This window comes from Synchiropus splendidus, chromosome 6 (genome assembly GCF_027744825.2).
Source record: "Synchiropus splendidus isolate RoL2022-P1 chromosome 6, RoL_Sspl_1.0, whole genome shotgun sequence".
Classification (NCBI taxonomy): domain Eukaryota; kingdom Metazoa; phylum Chordata; class Actinopteri; order Syngnathiformes; family Callionymidae; genus Synchiropus; species Synchiropus splendidus.
The window spans coordinates 9,473,191-9,491,724 of NC_071339.1; the positions used below are offsets into that span (position 1 = coordinate 9,473,191).

At 41.7% G+C, this 18,534-nt stretch overlaps 1 protein-coding gene across 2 annotated transcripts in view; it reads right to left on the bottom strand.

The window, feature by feature from the left end:
* The window catches only part of LOC128761170 (histone deacetylase 7-like), a 39,356-nt gene that overhangs the window by 6,734 nt on the left and 14,088 nt on the right, over positions 1-18,534 (bottom strand). For both annotated transcript variants that reach the window (XM_053869196.1, XM_053869195.1), the window contains exons 2-20: positions 17,295-17,476; positions 16,660-16,747; positions 15,240-15,348; positions 15,089-15,153; positions 14,307-14,420; positions 14,126-14,217; positions 13,183-13,269; positions 12,921-13,068; positions 12,282-12,517; positions 12,017-12,217; positions 11,384-11,576; positions 11,173-11,306; positions 10,876-10,987; positions 10,752-10,798; positions 9,742-9,849; positions 9,276-9,331; positions 8,058-8,145; positions 6,942-7,061; positions 4,488-4,585 (exon numbers count right to left, since the gene is read on the bottom strand). In XM_053869196.1, the coding sequence (XP_053725171.1) occupies positions 4,488-4,585; positions 6,942-7,061; positions 8,058-8,145; positions 9,276-9,331; positions 9,742-9,849; positions 10,752-10,798; positions 10,876-10,987; positions 11,173-11,306; positions 11,384-11,576; positions 12,017-12,217; positions 12,282-12,517; positions 12,921-13,068; positions 13,183-13,269; positions 14,126-14,217; positions 14,307-14,420; positions 15,089-15,153; positions 15,240-15,348; positions 16,660-16,747; positions 17,295-17,426 (2,228 nt within the window). In that variant the 5' untranslated portion in view covers positions 17,427-17,476. The remainder of the gene's footprint in view (positions 1-4,487; positions 4,586-6,941; positions 7,062-8,057; positions 8,146-9,275; positions 9,332-9,741; positions 9,850-10,751; positions 10,799-10,875; positions 10,988-11,172; positions 11,307-11,383; positions 11,577-12,016; positions 12,218-12,281; positions 12,518-12,920; positions 13,069-13,182; positions 13,270-14,125; positions 14,218-14,306; positions 14,421-15,088; positions 15,154-15,239; positions 15,349-16,659; positions 16,748-17,294; positions 17,477-18,534) is intronic.

Sequence of the window (18,534 nt, forward strand, 5' to 3'; positions counted from 1 at the left end):
CGAATTACTTGCTGCAGATGGCAGGTTGGAACTTCAATAAACGAAAACAAACAAGTCCAAGTATTCCGTTTGAAAATATCTATATATTACAGAGGACCTACAGTAAAACATTGATAGAGTATTATATCATAAGTGGCGGGATATTTGACTGTATCAATATTTTCTTACACCGCTCGTAGAGATGGCTCATGATACTGGTGTAGATACTGGCTAGTATCTCGTGTCCACAGCTAAGCCGTGACCTCATAAACCATGGCACTAATATCATTATGTAAGAATCAGCATGAGAACATAAGACGTCAAGAATCATTGTTGGGGTAAATGATTTAACTTGCAGATAGAGTAGCAATGGAAACACCATTATACGAATATTAAAACCATGGATGAACAACTTCATCTTCAAGTCCATGGTTGAAGTGTTTCATATCTGTTTTTGATCCACTTTTGGGAAGCGGCCAGCTCCGCTAGATGGAGAACTCCCCAGGTGTGAGTTGAAGTGCCACAGTGTGAGGGAGTGTGTTTCAAGGTTTGTGAAAGTAAACACTTAAATAAATGCAAAATTCCACGGAAACACAAAGGGACCTTACTTTTCCCTTCTGAGAAAGAAGACCAGGGGCATATCTGGACTCGGGCGCCCTCATACCCTCCACTCGGAGGAGAGCGCTTTCATTGCGTCTCTCCTCTCCTCCTCATTTCCTCCCCTCACTGGCTGCCAGTTATTTAGCAGGCGTGCGCGGCTCATGGTGCGTTTGATTCCCTCTCCTTCTCTCGCTCTCTGCCTTTCAGCGGCAGTTCAAAGGCGTTTGGGTGGGTCTGGTTCCTATTAGGAGATCGTCCCTCTTCTCACGTCACTGACAGCCAGCCATCTGGGATCCATTGGTCCTAATTACGCCGCCTTTGGATTCCCTAACAATCCACCCCCCACTTCTTCGCTCGTCTCCCTGCTGCATTTCTTCTCCTTCGTAGCGGGTGATTTCTTAGTAGCCACCTTCGATCCAACATGTGCACTCTTGCACACGCATGTTCCTTCCTTACACAGCCACATGTTTCATGAGCTGGCTTTGCTACTGGCGATTGGACCGGCCTTGAATTCTGACCTGCTTGCTAATCCTCCACACGTCCATGCACTATGTCACATACACACGTGCTGTGACACCGAATGGTAACTGAGCCAAGCTTTCTTTCGCGCTTGTTTGACAGACCCATCACCATTCTCAACCACAGTATTTCCCTTTTCACCACACACATCCTAAAACTGATTCACATCATTAACAACCTCACTGAACTTAATTTTTTTGGTTTTTACCCTGGAAACAATCTGACATCTAAATCCAATTAGAGCCCTTGAAACTGGGACGTGAAACTAAGTGGAAAGCACAACAATGGATCTTTTTTAACCATCAGAATTAATGAAATATGTTGACAAATCCACACGAAATGTGATTTATTAAGTCGCACCTTTAAATACTTACACATCAAATCTGGGTTGTTCTTCACTAAATCAATGTAATTTTTTTTTTAAATTATTAATAAGCTATCACATGCATTGAAGGTTGAGTAAAATATGTCCAAAATTCAATGTACAACAACATGTTAAGCGTTCAATGGCAACTGGTCACACCTCATAGTACCTGCATGAAGCCATATGGATTACATTTAAAGGAATACTTTTATTAACCCTTACTTTGTTTCAGTAAGACAATGTTCAGGGTGCACAACAACATCTCACCTACAAAGGTTATTAAAAGTTATTACACGGCAGCTTTCAATTCATTACATACATGATGCAGGTGTCCTGGTCCATAGTCACACAGCTCAAGAACTTCATCCCATCAGCATCCTAGAATCTGTTGCCAGAAGGGCACCTCTCGCCACCTCCCCATTGTTTTTGTGAAGAACACTCCCATAAATTCTGTAAGAGCTCGTCTTTTGACACCAATTATTATTAATTCTTTTTGACCCTGCATTTGGTTTTAAAGAGTTTTCTGCCCTTAGTGTTAAATTATATGGATTAAGATGGAAGAAGGACAAACGGTATCAGTCGCTCGAGTCAAAGACGATCAATAACAAATTACAGGCCATGAATGACTATATAGAGGGATGTGGCCTTTGAGTCTTCAGTTTTAGCCTGTTGTTAAAAAAAGGAAACTTAAGTGGTCAATTTTCAGTTACATTTTATTTAAGTAAGGATTCTAAAGGATTTTTAGATTCACACTTGGTCTAGTGTAAACACAGTTGACTATCTGAATAATATTTGTTGAACAAGGTGCCGGCCACTTTGTTTGTCACTGGTGAGTGACTGCACCTAAAAGCTGCTCCAGAACAATGAACCAGATGGCTCCTGGACATCGCTGCCATTGTTCCACGCATAAAACCACTGCATGAGTTTCACGCTGAGGGCCCCTTCTGTCTCCGGTAAGAAGACAGTGCGCTACAGTGATGCATTGTGGTCTTACACATGAAACTTGTCCCCAGTAAACGAATCAAAATCCTGAAACCAGACAGCTGCAGAGGAAAGGGCCAGTTGTTTCTAAATTACCAGCCAGAACTCTAGTAAACACTGAACTTACTGTTTCCGAGCTTGCCTTTTGGGCTGGTGTTTTTTTTTTTTTTAACCACCGTGGGTTAGCTCATTAGCATTTTCCCTTTGACGAAGAGCCCACCCACTGAGCCAGCAGCATGCCCCACCATGAAGAGCTTTTTCATAATCTGGCGTGGGGCCAGCGTTGTTTAAGAGCGCTCATTACAGTATAGCGTGTAATTTACACATAGAATCCGCTAAAATCCCAAATGAGCCACTCAGAAATCTGTATGCTAGTAACAAGGCTTCGCTTTACAAACGTGCACATGCATGGTGTCTTTAGGAAGGACTAATACATACGGCGCTACATAGCGTCACAAAGCTTTTGTGCTTCACTTCTTCTTCACTTTCCTAGGTTTCTTCACTAGAGTTAGGGTTCTCAACACTGGGCTACTTCAAAGCTTTGATTTGCTTGCTTTGAACAGCAGAGTGAGGGTGATCTGTTGAGGCACAGGTGTGCTTTGGTGAGTGCAGTGATTTGTTGGTGATAAAATACACAACACAAGTTTCCTCAAGATGAGAAAAATGTAAAAGACTAACGTAGCTTTACAAGGGCCCTAACGTGCATTAGATTTCTTCAGTAAACAAATCTAACATACTAATAATGTAGCTTTGCATAAAAATAGAAATGTACATGTTTGTATTTTTGAGTTTATTAAAGTTTTCAAAATGGCGCTTCACTTGAAACTCTCACGTTAACAGCGACAAGGACCATAGCCATTGTTGGAGCTGAAAACTCATGTTGAGTCTGAGAAAGTAATGATATCATTATTGAGAGTTTCTTGAATTAAAAATTCACCGATCACCACTTTATTTTAAGTTTTGGAGGACACAATGCTTCACACTTCTAGTGACTTAATATATAAATGTATGTTAGGGTTGTAGGAAAACATCGATACACTCAAATATCGTAATACTTGATTACACAATATTATATTGATATTTTTGCTGAAATAACACAATACTTGATTGTGTGATATTAGCTTGAATTATCAAGTCGATTGAATGAATATTTGTGGAGTTATTTTGTTGATGCAAGGAGAGATTCATTCCTCAGTTGGACTGCAAAATCTAAATGAAAGTCTAGCCGAACTGACGTCATAACAAAAAACTGTTTTTCATGCACATAATATTGTAGTGCATTATATAAATTTCTCCTATAAAATAAAGTTTGTAATTACAATAAACTGTTGAAACAGTATTACAGTATATCACAATATATTGTATCACCACTCCAATATAGGCCAACATATCGCAGCACAAGATACTTGTTGATACACAGGCCTAATGTAACTATCCGACTGCAAAAAGATGGGTCAATTTGGCCATTGTCAAAGTCACTCAAATAAGCTGTGCGCACTGCTTTTACTCTTGCTTATCCAAGTCAAAATGTCTTGTTTACTCTGTGCGGTCTGGTAGGACCTCAATATGCAAAGGTCTTGTTCTTAACACTGCGCATGCAGTTCATTAGCCTCACAGACAACGATTACCAACAAGTGTCTGCCAGAGCTTGTATACAGAAGCTCTGCTGGTAAGATGATAAAGGAATATCTGCTGTGTTCCTGCTCTCGTGCTCCAACTGGGGAGGACATACCATAACAAAGACAATATTTAGATAAGTAATGAAACACACGATGCCGCAGCAACTTAAGAAAATTGCTGGTTTGACAGCGAAATGGGTTGAAGTGGTCCACCAACCTACTCCTGCTGCAAATGTTTCCTGACTAAACTGTGGCTTGACTGAAGATTCATGGCTTATCCCAGTGAGTTAGAGATGCTACTCACCTATTAAAATCACTTCTTGCTCTCTGACCACCAACAGCTTTGTTGCAAACACATTTGTGGCACCAGCAGTTATAAAATGGTCAAAGGAGTTGGACACACAAACATAAAAATGATGATCTACCTGAAGGCGGCCAGGTACTCGGCGTCGCCCATGGGAGGTTTCAAACCGCCTGTCCATCCCACATTCACATTGAAGCCCCTGCCTGCACGAGCACCAACCTGCACAAAGAGAGCAAAAAGACAGTGGCACTTATGATCAAAATTGGGACACCGGTGATGCACGGCGCAGCAGAAGAGAACAGGAGATAAGAGCTCTTCAAAGGCAACGGAAGGGAATGATTATGATTTCTAAATGAAAGAAGGATGGCTGTTAACTCAGCACCCCTTAGCTTTTGTTTTTGATCTTAATGCAATTTGTCAGATATTCTTATGGATCAATTGATTCATAACGTGCGAGTAGATCATGAATGTCAAACGCTACATAGGCAGAGGCAGAATAGCTAGTCAAGCAGCATCACTGTAGAAGTTCATTCATGAGTGGTGGAGGTGTCACCAAGCCTGTATCTGGACCAGTAGATTGGCCATGAAAATGGTTTAAAGGCTTTAGAAAAGAGGAACTTGGTAGCTGCCAGACAGAAAAAGTTGCTTTCAGTTTGACCTCACCCGTTTCGGGGTGAATCTGCTGATGGAAGGGTCTGAGGATTCTTCTCTCTCTTTGTAGTCTCTCTCCTGACACTGCACCATCACTCAACGTGTCAGAGGGAGAAATGATTGACACCCACCTGGCAGTGTAAAAGTGTGTGAATGTGCTCATGCTTTTGTGTCTGCGTAGAGGGAGAAGACACTTGAAAGGGAAAGAATGCCGAAGAGCATCGCATTGTGTCTGTCTCTATTCTTCTCCCTGTGGACGGGATGTTCACAGGAAAATGGAAAACACATGAGGTCTTGAGTCCTCTGCCAACTGGTAATGTACCCACACGCATGCGCTCACGCACGCGTCACAGTCAAACCATTTCTGTGGATGCTCAAGGAATCTTGCACTTCTGCCTGTCTTTTATGTTTCAAGAGTTGCTGGAGCACATTAAGCAGTCGCTGGTTACTGTGGGGTGTTTTGGCCATGACATCAGAACTCGACCCCATGGGGCGTTATATACCTACAAGGGGGGACACCAAGACTCCAGAAGTTTACCGCACAGCTCAAAAGAGGTTGAGGGGCCACTTAAGGCAAAGCCACATCCAAGCTGGCGAAACGTTTTATGTACCGTCCCTCATCAGGGGACTTTATGGGAAAACATCGCCTATGCTCCCTCCTCATTAATGTGGGGGAGGATGGAGGCTGAGGGGAAGAGACGTGGGGGACTCATTGGGTTGTGAATGCCACCGTGGGCTGGGGTCAGCTCATCTGAGGGGATAATCAACACTTTTGGTTTCTAGTGAGACCGCAGGCGGAATTCATGGGCATCTCCATTTCCTGTACACAAACATAGGCATGCAATTTGGCTCCATGCATCCTGTCGAGGAGTTAGAGTACAATAAAAGCTGAGAATGTCATTTGTCGTCTGTTAACTGTGAGTTGGTTGCATTAGCTTGGAAAATAATAAATGGAACACCACAGCTTTAAAGGCCAAACTCCTAAAGGGACATACATTTACTGTTTTGGGTCCTGTAGTTTTATTCCAAGACTTTAGAAAGATGTTCATACAATTGTTTAGTAAATTGTTGGGAAACATTTTATATTTACTCAACTATGCTTGTGGTATTTTCTGTGATGCAGAGATCAAGATCCCTACTGTTGTGGGGTTCCACTCCATGTAAACGATCATGGAGAGGGTCACTCTATAAAGATGAACTCTCACCTGATCAAACGTATTAAAACCATGTGGAAACATCAAAACAAGCAGAAAATACTTGACACTAGATGGAGGTAGACATGAATATGACAGTGTTTTTCACAGAAAAATCCCAAAAGAAGCATCGTAATGACTGAACTCTGACTGACTGTTGCTTGCAGAGCTCAAGTCGCGCATTCCAACCGGACACATGAAGAGACGGACCACATGAGGAAGCTGCAGACTGGAGGCAGATTTACTTCTCATGATTAAAAACTTGCGTTTTTTTCACCAATTCAATAGAAGTCAAAACCTTTCCCTCGGCATCGTTGTTTTCACATTGATTGGCTGCGTTCTGTTCAGTTTTTTTTTTGTTTTGTTTTGGGGGGATGTGAAGATCCTGAATCATTTTTTCTCATCTTTCTCATTATTTCATTTTATTTTTGCTTTGTATTTTAAATTTGAATTTCTACTTCTGTCTGCACTATACACGTCAAAAATCAATAATTAAAAAAGGAACAAAATTTAAAAATAAGCATAAAAGACTATTATTGATAGACCTTGAGCATCAATCAAATGAATTAAATCTTTTTTCTAACACAATCAACCCTGTTTTGCATTTATAATCTGCAAAGTCATTTCAACAAGCTGAAGAAATCTGGAACCAAAGGCGACCAGGATCAAAAGTGATATGTGTCGAGTACTTCAACATCACTGAGACCACGCACGCAGACTTTGATACTGACCTCGCTGGGATGACCACTGCCAGGGAAGAAGTTGCCGTTATCATATCGATGGAGAGAAATGTACAGCACGCTTGGATCCTCGTAGAAGGCCTCCTGGGTGCCGTTCCCATGGTGAATATCCTGCATAGTCAATGCTGCAGTTTAAAAGAGTGTCCAGGAGAGACATGGATAGAGTTGCTAAAGCATGACTAAGGAAGATATTTCAAACCCAGAATCTATTTTCCACGGTACCATTAGAGTTCAGGAGCATAGGCAATGCCAAATGTGCAGCATATCTCAGACAATGACAGGGGATGGCGTGACGCATAGAGGAAAGAAAAAACAAAGAAAAAAAACAAACTTCACGCTTAAAATGTGTCTAAAGACACAACAATTTACTATGTGACAAGTTGATTTTCAAATTACATGATAGTCATTATTTCTATCACAGTTAATTCCAAACAGAGATGATTTTGGTCATGGAAAGCCAAGCAAGGTCATCTCGGATTGAACTGCGTCTTTAAGAGAAACATCTTGTTGCATTTCTCAAAGTTCAAGAGGCAGCTAAATTATAACATGATAACAACTTGAGTACATTTTAAAATAACTTGTATCAGGATATGATCAGTTCATGCTGAAAGACAGCATGTATTATGAGTGGTAAAATGAAATGCAAACTCATCTTTGAGTTAAATGGAAAAATGAAACCCTTGTTGCTGAAAGGACACTCAGCGTTTTTGGTTGCTGATTAGAAAATTATGCAGGAAGTTGACAAGCCATGCCAACGGCAAAGCTTCCAAAAACACTATCGCCACTGTATCTGGAATAAAATGTGAAAGTGACAAGTTCGGCTTGAATTTTCTTGTTCCAGATGAATCAAGTAGTAATGCACTTTCAAAGCAAAGACGAGGAAACCAAGCGCAGGTTTAAAACACATGGCGAGCAGCGCCTCGGACGTGGCAGTGAATTGGTTAGCGTGTTTGCAAGACGTGTCACATAGAGGTAACGTGTCAATGTGTGTCGGTGTATACTGCTAAAGCTACCGTGTAAGCTAACTTGGCATGCAGGTTGCGTGCATACGACACTTGTTTGTGTTGCATTCTCTTCATATGGGGACCAGTGATGGAGGATCCTTACCCAGTCTACGATGAGAATCTTGCTGACGTTGAGTTTGTTTTGGAGTTGTTTCGCAGCGATGGCCACAGAGTTGAAGAAGCAGAAACCCCTGTGGCCAAAAGGAGAAGATGAAAGGCTGTCACATGTGTTCATAAGGACATCTTTAATAAATTAATATCACAAAACCACCACATGAGGAGTCAGAACATCTACGACTAATCAGGTCCCAGCGATTCAGTCCAGATTCTACTGATGGTGGTTCAGACACAGTTCAGAGTTAAACAAGGACGCTGACATTTGAATCATTCGTTGCAAACACATTTACAAAGACGTAAACTCATGTCAGTGTTATGAAGGTTCACTGGCATTTAAAATCCTTTCATCAGTGTCTGTATATGTATAAATAAAACGCATTTTAATTGATCAAGAGGACACTGTCCTTTGGTTTACATCGAACTGTTATAGATTTCGCTTACAATTGTATATGCTGCCTCTATTGAATTGCTTATGTCACAAGAAAGGAAAAATAAAGAAGTTGAATAAACATTTTCTATTGTTGATTAGAACACATATGACTGGATTAACTTTAAAAACTTAAATATTTAATTTTATTAATCCTTATCTGAATTGGCTGAATTCATAATCCTAATCATAATAACTATATTCTCCGCCTTTACTCTGTGATAGAAGTAGATGGAAATGATTTGCTTTTTCAGGCCCTTGTACTTGCGGTCAAAAGGGAAGGTATGCCAGAAAGTGTCGATGTATGCAAAACAATGGCAGAATAAAGGAAGTTGCGGTGTCAGAATGACTCATAAAATATTATGGGGTTGTGCTAGCGTGGATGCTACATGATAGATGTCATCCAAACAGTGCTTCGAAAGCAAAGCCAGTCATCATATAAATAACCAGGGACTTGGACTGCCGAGCAATGAACACCCAGCCGAATGTGGTTACTTTGCTCACGCGCACACATCCTCATGCATGTTCTTTTGAGGCGCTTTGCTGTGTTTTTGAAAGCTTAAAGAATCAGAGAGGTGGAGGTACTTTGCTCCAGGCACCAGCCAGGTAACAGACATCACAGAACCTCAGCCAGCATGCGCACATTAGAAGGCATCGACTCTCTCTTGCTCACGAGCTGATCTGTAATAAATCCTTTGAAATACTCCAAGGCCTCCTGGCTCTTGGCATGTGTGTGTGTTTGTGTGCGTGTGTGTGTGTATTTGCTTTCATGCTTACAGAGGGGAAGAGTGGTTAGCGTGGTGTCCAGGGGGCCTTACCACTGCAAAGCCATTCTGTAAGAGAAGACAAAACCTTAACACCTTTCTGCTCCAGTAAACATGAGAAAGCTCTTCACATTCATAACCTGACTCACTATTGTGCCCACTCATGGGTTTCACTGATGTCACACCCTGTGATAGAAGCAAAGGCCACTCATAGGTAGAGATATATAGATTAACGGTGAAGTCATGACGACATGCCTCGCTGTGTATTTTACTGCTTCATTTCACAACTAGTTGCAGCTCCACATGCAGAACGTGCAATGGCATCTACAGAGGTTGGCCATAAGAAGCAACAGGCATCATCACCGCTTTTCCTTCAGAAACGAACAGCTGTGCTGTTCAACGGAAACGATGACACACTGTGTTCTTTATCAGGAAGAGAAACAATAACCAAAAAAGTTAACCCACGGAACCAGACGCACCTTTAGCTCTCCCTGAGCCACCTTCAGGGCCAGGTCAGTCACACAACCTGCTGCAATACGGGAAGCTGCTGAGGTGTGAAGCTCGTTCCAGACTGTATCGTCGTCAACCTGTTAGTCAAACACTGATTCAGCCTGATCTTTGGAAATTATCGCAGCACAGTCATAGTTCCAAATGTTCTTGTGCTGATTGTAGTTGTCAGCAAATAAACACAGATGACGCCATTTGCCAAGATAATAATCTTGTTTACAATGTTGCCTATTAAGTCCATCATACAAAAAAATACTAAAGGTGTATAAAATGTGTAATAATATTTATATTAAATAGCACACTTTTATTAGCACTTCCAGAGTTTCAGTTTTATGACTCCTTGCCGATGTGTTTAGCGGTAAGCGTGTGTTGGCGTGTGTGGAGTCACGCAAAATTCTGTTCTTTACACGAAGAGAAAATCTAAATAGAGAAATAAAAGTTATGTATTTGTTCTTGCATTGTCCAGCGGTGCAACATTTCAGTTATTCCTCTGTATTGGAGTCACATTTCTGGGAATGTGCCATGTTCAAGCAAAGCAATCACAGGAATTTCTTTTATCGCAGACTTTGCCATCTTGTTCCAATCACGCTGTACAGAGAAGCAGAGAAGGGCCGAAAAACCAGGCGGATCAGTCGTCTTATCATCAGACGCCCAGCTCCTCTCCTTCCCTTCTGTTCCCTCCTATCTTATATGGCTATCACTTTTAGTTTGTAATTCAATTAAATAAGCTGGAAATTCCTTTTTTCAAACGTGTTCCTGTCAGGTTGTCCACATCAGCAGCACACAAGCTCTTCACAACCTTCGATTTGCATTTGAGTTTGAGCCATATTTGAGCCAAAAGCAACAGCGTTACATCAATAGTAATTTGCAGTTTTGGCGGTTTAACATTCTAAAATGAAGACTAATCAGTTGTGTTTAACTTGCAATTAGGCCAATGGACCTATTCCAGCACAAGCACTTTGAAAGGGGTGTGAAAACTAACCCCCACTCCTCCGCAGAGCAGCTTGACCACTGGCTGCAGCGAGACGCCTGCACAAAGAAGCAACAGGTCACATCTCATTCTCATTCATCGGTTCATATGTTAACAATAGTAATAACGGTCATACCAGCCACTTTGGGATTATCGGTCCTGAGTCGGTTGGTGCCATACAGATGTACATGTGCTTCTGAATGGACTGACTGCAACTCTTCTAGTGTGGCCTTCCTGCTGCGGATATACTGTGTGCATGCACACACACAGAGTGGTTATTAAAATGCAACACTGTAAACCACAATGAATAAAATCAAGCAAAATGAAAAAAAAACAAAACATATAGCAAATTAGGTGAAGACACAAAGGCATGTGTCCTTTTCATCAGTCGATCAGTTACTGACGACTCATTTCGTGCAGGTCAATGTTGTACCTCACATTGGTCTCTCAGGCCTCTTTCACGCAGTCTCAGCCAAATACTCTGGACTCTCCCTGCATGCTCCGGGTGGCGGCTATTGTCTCCACAGAAACACTCGTGCTTCAGCATCTGCGCATCGTAAACCAGACCTGGACACGCAAGGTCACCATCAAGAGCTGTGTGTTTGAATTAAGGTTGAATGGATTTGCATTGCAGTGTCACTTACCTGTGGTAAAACGTAACTGAACATCTGAACCGGGATTGGTTACCGGGTGGGGTGGAATGGTTGTGAATGGTTTTGGTGCCACAGAAAGTGAGGTGGACGCAGGTGAGGACTGGGTCCGTGCTAAAGGCTGGTGATGCCACATCAGGACAGGCTCCGTTGGAGGGTCCAACTGGAATCGGTGTATAATCTGTCTCTGAGAGTCAGGAAAATGAAAAATAAGGATATACTTTAGACGTAATATACTGTACATACATACATAGATACATATACAGTATATTTCCCAGCATTTAACTTAAAAGAAATCCAGTTGTCAAACACCAAATCATAAACATAAAACTACTTTACTGATGTAAATACAACCAAAAAGGTGCTCTCCCGCTCAGACATGCGCTCGACTTCTTTGCTGTGACTACAGTGCCCTCTTTTGACTGAAAGAAAAAACTAACCTGTACACAACTTATTTGTGGCCATTGCTGCATGCTTTATGACATAAATTGAAGACAACGTTAGGAAATAAACAGCTATTATTTGTCATAGGGCCCCAATAATCTGACTAGAGAAAATGAGAAGTATGAATCAACCCCTTCAAAGATCAGTTTAAGACGAGGTTTGCATGAACATGCATTTAATTACCGGTGTTATGGAACTTTCGATCAGGCTATCTCGTGAGGAGGTATTGGACTCTGTGTCATAAAATGAGTCTTTGCTGGTAGTGCTTTGTCTTCGGTGAAGGTCTTCCTCACATATGGAGCCAGACTCTGACCCACAAAAAGACCCTGGTCCTGAGCCAGAACCGGAGCTGATTTCCTCAATGTCCATTTCTTCTGACTGGATCTGTGAGACACCAAAACATTGAACAACTTCGAGTCGTTCTAATCACCTCACAGCGTCCACCTACCTTCCGTTGAGCCTTGAGCTTTTCAAGCATGTTTCTGTGGCAATGTTGTTGCAGCTGAAGCTGTGTGCGAGACATTCGGTTGGCGTGCGGATGAAGGAGTGTGTGGCTGTAAGGTGGAGGTTCAGAACGCGTCCTCTCTAAGCGCTTGTGGGTTGGAAAATTGAGCATGCCATTTCTTCTGTTTGGTGTTGGGATGTGACACTGCTGTTGCAGAGACACAGGACTGAAACCTTGAACTGCAACAAAAAAAATACAACTAGTTTGAGCACAGATCACTGACGTATTTCAGGTGATACAAATGTTCTAACTTTTAATAGAGAAGACGTAAAAGGGAAAATGTAGCTGTTGTTTAACCAGCAGAGGGCGCTCTTGCAATATTTATGGCACACAACTAACCCCAATTAACAAAAAAATGCAATGCCACTACATTAGACACAGTGTGCATACTGCTAAATGGATAAATACAGGCCAATCTACGCATTCGATTATGAATATTAAACCCCCAATATATGCTTGCGTCGATACTCCCTCTTTAACACTGCAGCAGAAGCTAGACAGAGTTCAAATCCAGCTTGGGGACTCTGTGTATTTGCAGCAAAACCTGGCTGCTTTTGGTTTGATTTGTGGATTGAAACTTACAAGCGATGAGTTGTGGGTGCACCATTCCAGTTTGTGGCTCCATGACAAGCACTGGGTGCAATTGCTGAGAAAGCAATAGGCTGCTTCTATCCATGTAGGCCTGAGGAAGAGCAGAAACTTTGGGCCTCTGAGCTCCTCCAAGGTCAGCCTGTTCAGAGATTATGAATGTGTTTTTACCTTCCAGTCTGAGACATTAAATGCCGAAAGGCTTTGGTCACCATGTAAACAATTCAACATACAGTAAATGTAAATGAGAGCTCACCTGGGCAGGTAGTCCAGCAGTAATGTTTGGTGTGGCAGTCGGGTTAAAACCGGAAAACCTGCCATTTTTTAGATGACGTCTCGGAGCCTTAAATAGATCGAGAAAGTGAGTTAACATTTGCAATCAGTTGTGATGCATTCTATAAAGGTGAAACACACTATAGGCAGAGGACGAAGAGAGTTTCAAACGCAGGAGACATTGCACACAAATAAATACGTACTTCTGAACAACTTTTTTATAAAAAAAAAGTTGAACTAATGCTTTCAGTGAAGCAATACAAGACCAACAGAATAAGTAGACAATTGTTATTTTTATGTGAACATGATCAAAAGACTGAACTAGTAGTTAAAAATAGAGGACTTCCTAGTTTTACAGGGTTACACAGAAGATTAATGCGAGACTCACTGACGCAAAATTCTGCTGGAAACTAAGCGGGAAAAATACACCAGGCCTTCAAAATCAAACATTCAACAATCTCAGAAGCCTGCACCACTAAAGAGTGCTACTGTGTTTTACTTGGGACAGGGCAGCTGTGCATCTGGGCAGGAGTCATAGTGGACAGTGGGGGGAAAAGTTGTGTGATTAGACACGTGTGTCTCTGTCCCGAAACCAGGGACACAAAGAGTGTGGGAGGGAATCATCGGTAAGGCTGCCGGCCTTCTTTCTGAGGCTGCCAGCATATACACAGTCCAAGTCTGGGAGTGGATTTACTGTAATACTCTGCACTCTTCTGACCACCCAGAACAGGTCTCAGACATCTCAGCTGTTGTGAACGATTTCTTATCTTTGTGAGAATTGCTGCTTGTATGTGAAAGTAAAGTAAGTGACGTCCCTCTGGACCATAGGAAGTAAGCAACACTGTGAAACCCATCACAATTTGACATGAGTGATTCAACAGAGGGACCTCTGAAGACGTTTAGAAGAGGTAGAAATGAGAATATACCGCATGGGTCACAGGTAGGGTGCTGTTCTCTGAATGGATACTGTCATTTGGAGAACTACACCCCGATGCTGGGTTGCTACTGGCAGATGGATCTGAAAGGCAAATACAGTAACACAACAAGACAATGCATGTTACTCATACAGGAGTAAAAATATTGGCAAAATAAGTTGGAATACAATACCCAGAATTTCAGTGTGGTGCTTGATAAGTGGAGGGGCACTTATTTTACGCTGCAAAGGATTTTGGCGGGTCGTACTGAGCTTCTTTGATTTCAACTTCAGTGTTGGCTCTGAAACTGCAGTAACACATTGGAGCAAATCATTATCACGACAAAATAAAAACACAAAAGCCAACAGTGTTGCATTTAATTGTCATATAAAGCATGTTAAAATGCTATTGAGGCTGACATTAGTTCAAACAATAATAAACCTGAGCAGATGAATGTGAGATTTGTGTTCATCCCAGAGAAAACAAAGGCAAGAGGGAGTGTGTGCGCAGGCACCCGCGGTTTCTGATACAAAGTAAATAATGATGTTTTGAATGGAGAGTATGCTCTCAGAGATAGGCAGCAAGATGAAACCAGTCTCAGTCACACGCAGTTCATTTTACACCTAACAGAGCAAAAGCTATCTAACCGCTCCAGTCTTTATGTTTTTCTGTTTGTGTTGTTTCTATGTCCATTTGTGCTTGCTTCTCGGCGCCTGTAGGCCTCCCGCTAATGACTTTTCTTGGTCTTACTGGAAAAGTTTGACCATTCCCTCCCACACCTTCTCACTTCCATCCTTGCAATACATAATATAAAGACAGTTTGCTGAGACAGCTGAAAGACCCACACTGAACAAAACATGACAAAGAGCTTTACAATCAGACGACTGAAGCTGATCTCAAATTTCACCAAGTACACCATAAGAAAAAAAGCCCTGAAGGTGAAAACGACCATTAGAGCCAGAGGAGAAGTCCTACCTGTCCGGCGAAGAACCTTGTGCTGGTCATAAGATCTCGGTTGGGGCTCTTCGGGAACATTAAGTCTGAGAAAATGTTGAATACAAGATGTGTTTCAGAAGTCATTCACTATAAAAAAAGAGGGACTTTGCAACAGTATTAGTTGGCTCACTTGTGTGAAGGAGTGCTGAGGTTCGGGACGACGCTCTCATGAGTGGACTGGTGCCTCATGATGATGTGATCTCGAAGCTTCTGTCTAACCAGGGGACTGGCTATGGCACCTTGGTATGAAACATGAGCCGTTTATATCAGTATGAAAGGAGTTCAGCTGGCATTTGGGGTTGAAAAGGGAAGACTAAAATGGTTCAAAAACATGCTGTATGGACTGTTTCCGGAGAAATACAATGTCCTTATGAGTCTGGCATTTTTGGGAAGTCATATTATCCTTCGAATTGTAATGGATGTTTGCTATCGTCACGTGCTGGCGGATTTGCTCTAACTCCAGCTAAGTGCTGGACTTCATGCTGCCTGTGACCAGATATTTAACAGGTCCATTTGCCGGTAGAGGAGAAGACGCGAGTGGAGACACACAGATGGATAATTTCAATTGCCACTATGGTCTGAGCAAAGTGCATCTGTTCGACATTAATGGAGCCCACATGAGGTCAAAGTCAAATTAGGAATCTTGAAATCTTTCTGATCTTTCTGCTCCCTGATAATTTGATCTAGTAAATTATCCTACTAGCCATTACTAGTCATTATATCCTTAAATCTATGATTTGTTAGAGTCAAGAATTCATTTCCTGTTTCTACTTTGACAAAATTAAATATATATGCAAACAATGAAACGAGGTGCAGTCATCATTTTATAAGCTTATGGCATAATTACACTATTTTTTTCGTCATAATTCTTAGACTTCCGAGCACACTATGGCTTTTTTGTTTTCCATCACTGTGATGTAGGAAAGGTAATTTAGAAGTAAAAAAAAATAAATTCTAATGCAGTTAACAGATCCAAACCTTGGGCCTTTTTTGCATTCTACACAGGGCAAGTCAGACAAACCAACCAAAAAAAGCACATCCTTAAAAGTCAAAGTGTTTTTTTAGATTAAGGAACCAGACACTCCCAAAACCCATGTTGTGCACGGTCCACTCTGACCTTATTCTTTCGGTAATGGCCTACATTGGCTAGTCATCTGTGAGTAGCAGGAGAACACTGTCTTCTGTTCAAATTGTTTTTCAATGATGCAGTAAAACGAACTGGGTGCTGTCATGTCACACTGAATTTGTGAGTGAATAGGGCCTTCAGTGTTAGACAAGCTGAAATAACTATGGCAAAGGTGACCCTCATCTAACCCTTGCTTGAACCTAAAGGCCTAGCCCTTTACCACAGACTAGACTCTCATCTTAAACCTGACCTTCAATTAGCTGATCAGTCAATAACCATGTGAATGTCAGCCATGTCTCTACTCACTCTGATGAGAACAACTCCATTGGAAAGTATGGGACGAAGAATGAATTCATCACTAAGTACTGTGATCTGTGTCCAGCCATGTCAACATAGAGCTCAGTAGAAAATAAGTAATACTCACTCGGCTCATGTTTGCTCTTCAGAATCAGATGGTGCAGCTTTTCTTTTTTTTCTTCAGCCATCTGTCTCCGCCTTTGGTCAGAGTGAAACTACAGACAAAAAAAGCTAAATTAAGTAAACCGATTGCATGGACCATCTTTTATTAAACATGGCATCAAAGCTTCACAATAAAGCACCAATCTTTGTAAACCATGTAAACTAAATTGCTGTGAGGCGAACATGTTGCAAGAACATTGATGAAACATGCAGTTGCGAAAAACACCAGCGACAAAATGCCCAAAATGATCGTATTCAGCATTCACCCATGTGAATTTACCCTCTCTTCAACACGCAACATTTCTCACACACATCTGTATTCAAAGCAAACCGGAACTGTGAACATTAGAATTGTGACAGTAACAGCAGTGACCACGGTGGGAAGAGCTTGAAGAGTGTCATTGAGTCAGCGGTAACAGCCCCCAAGTCTCTTTCTCCCCAAATGGCACAAAATTGTGCTTAGGCATGAGTAAGTTATTAGTCTAAACGTGTATGCAACAACGTTAATAATAAATACTGAAATATTTCTTGATAGTACTGACTCAAAGCTGTTCCCACACCCCATCTCAGAGGAGTGAGTAATAGCATGTTTGCTCTTACCTGCAAGGCCTGTGGGCTTATCTGGGAACAATGCTGAGAGGAATGTTTTCCCAGGAAGAAGGCTGGATGAGGGGTTAGCATGGCAGAACGGAAGTCCGGATGTGCCAACCTCTGCGAGACACTCAAGTCCATATGCTGCTCCCAACGTTTGGGCAATAGGACTTTAGGGAGGATCACATTGACTACAAAGAGAGAAACATGGAGGACATGTGATTTAGTCGAGTCCAGGGATAGGCAACTCATTGAAACATTAACAACAACAAATATAGAGAACAGAACTAAACGTCTATTCACAGCTATTGTTTCCAGACATATTAAGCCCATGGCTCTTGTTCTGGTTGGAGTGACAATAAATACAACAAATTAGGTCCAAATTTCTTTTAGCTGTGAACTTGGAACATGTCTAATGTGGTAGAGTGTGTTGGTGTCGATCGAAATCCAAGAAAGAAAAAAGCAGCATTTAATTCTGAAATGTGTGCAGAAACAATTCATAGAGCTCAAGTAGGTGATGATGCCATGCTTCATCACATTTGAAGCATCATTTCCATGAGACACTTCATGCTCTTAATTTCACTTCACTTTTGCGCTCTTCTAGGAGAGCATTTTAATTTCTTCCATGTCATTGTTTCCAACATTACAACCAGCACTTTATTCAGATACGGAAAGGTGAAGATGGACTGGGAAGACTGATTACTTCACCATAGCCACTAACATGCATGAAAAACGTTTATCAATTATACGATTGTTTATGTCATTTCAACCCTTGTGTACATGAGAGATGCTGGAGCTACACCAAACACTCCACAGCGTCTTGTTACTGGAAGCAATGGCTCAGAACTTGTTGATGGATAATCGACAGAAAGCGACGGTTGAATATAGCTTTTCATTCACCCAATAAAGGATCTAAAACAGGCTGTCTGTGTGTCCGTGGCATGGAAGCACTGACTCCAGTATTGCAGAACAAAAGCTCAGGGGCCACAAATAATCCACTGGTGGGTAGAGGAGCACGACCCTTCTTCTCCGGAGGACTGCATCAACATAATCTTAAACATTGCCTAATATTAGAACAGACATGCATGTGTTCTTTTATTAAATCAGCTCAAAACCACTCATTTATTTCCCTATTTACACGTCAGTGTGTCATTGCACACATCGGAGAGAGAAACAAGAGAGATGGCTCTTGGCAGTACAGGTTTCATAGTTTGTCAAAGAAACATTCTGCATTCATTTTAGCAACAAT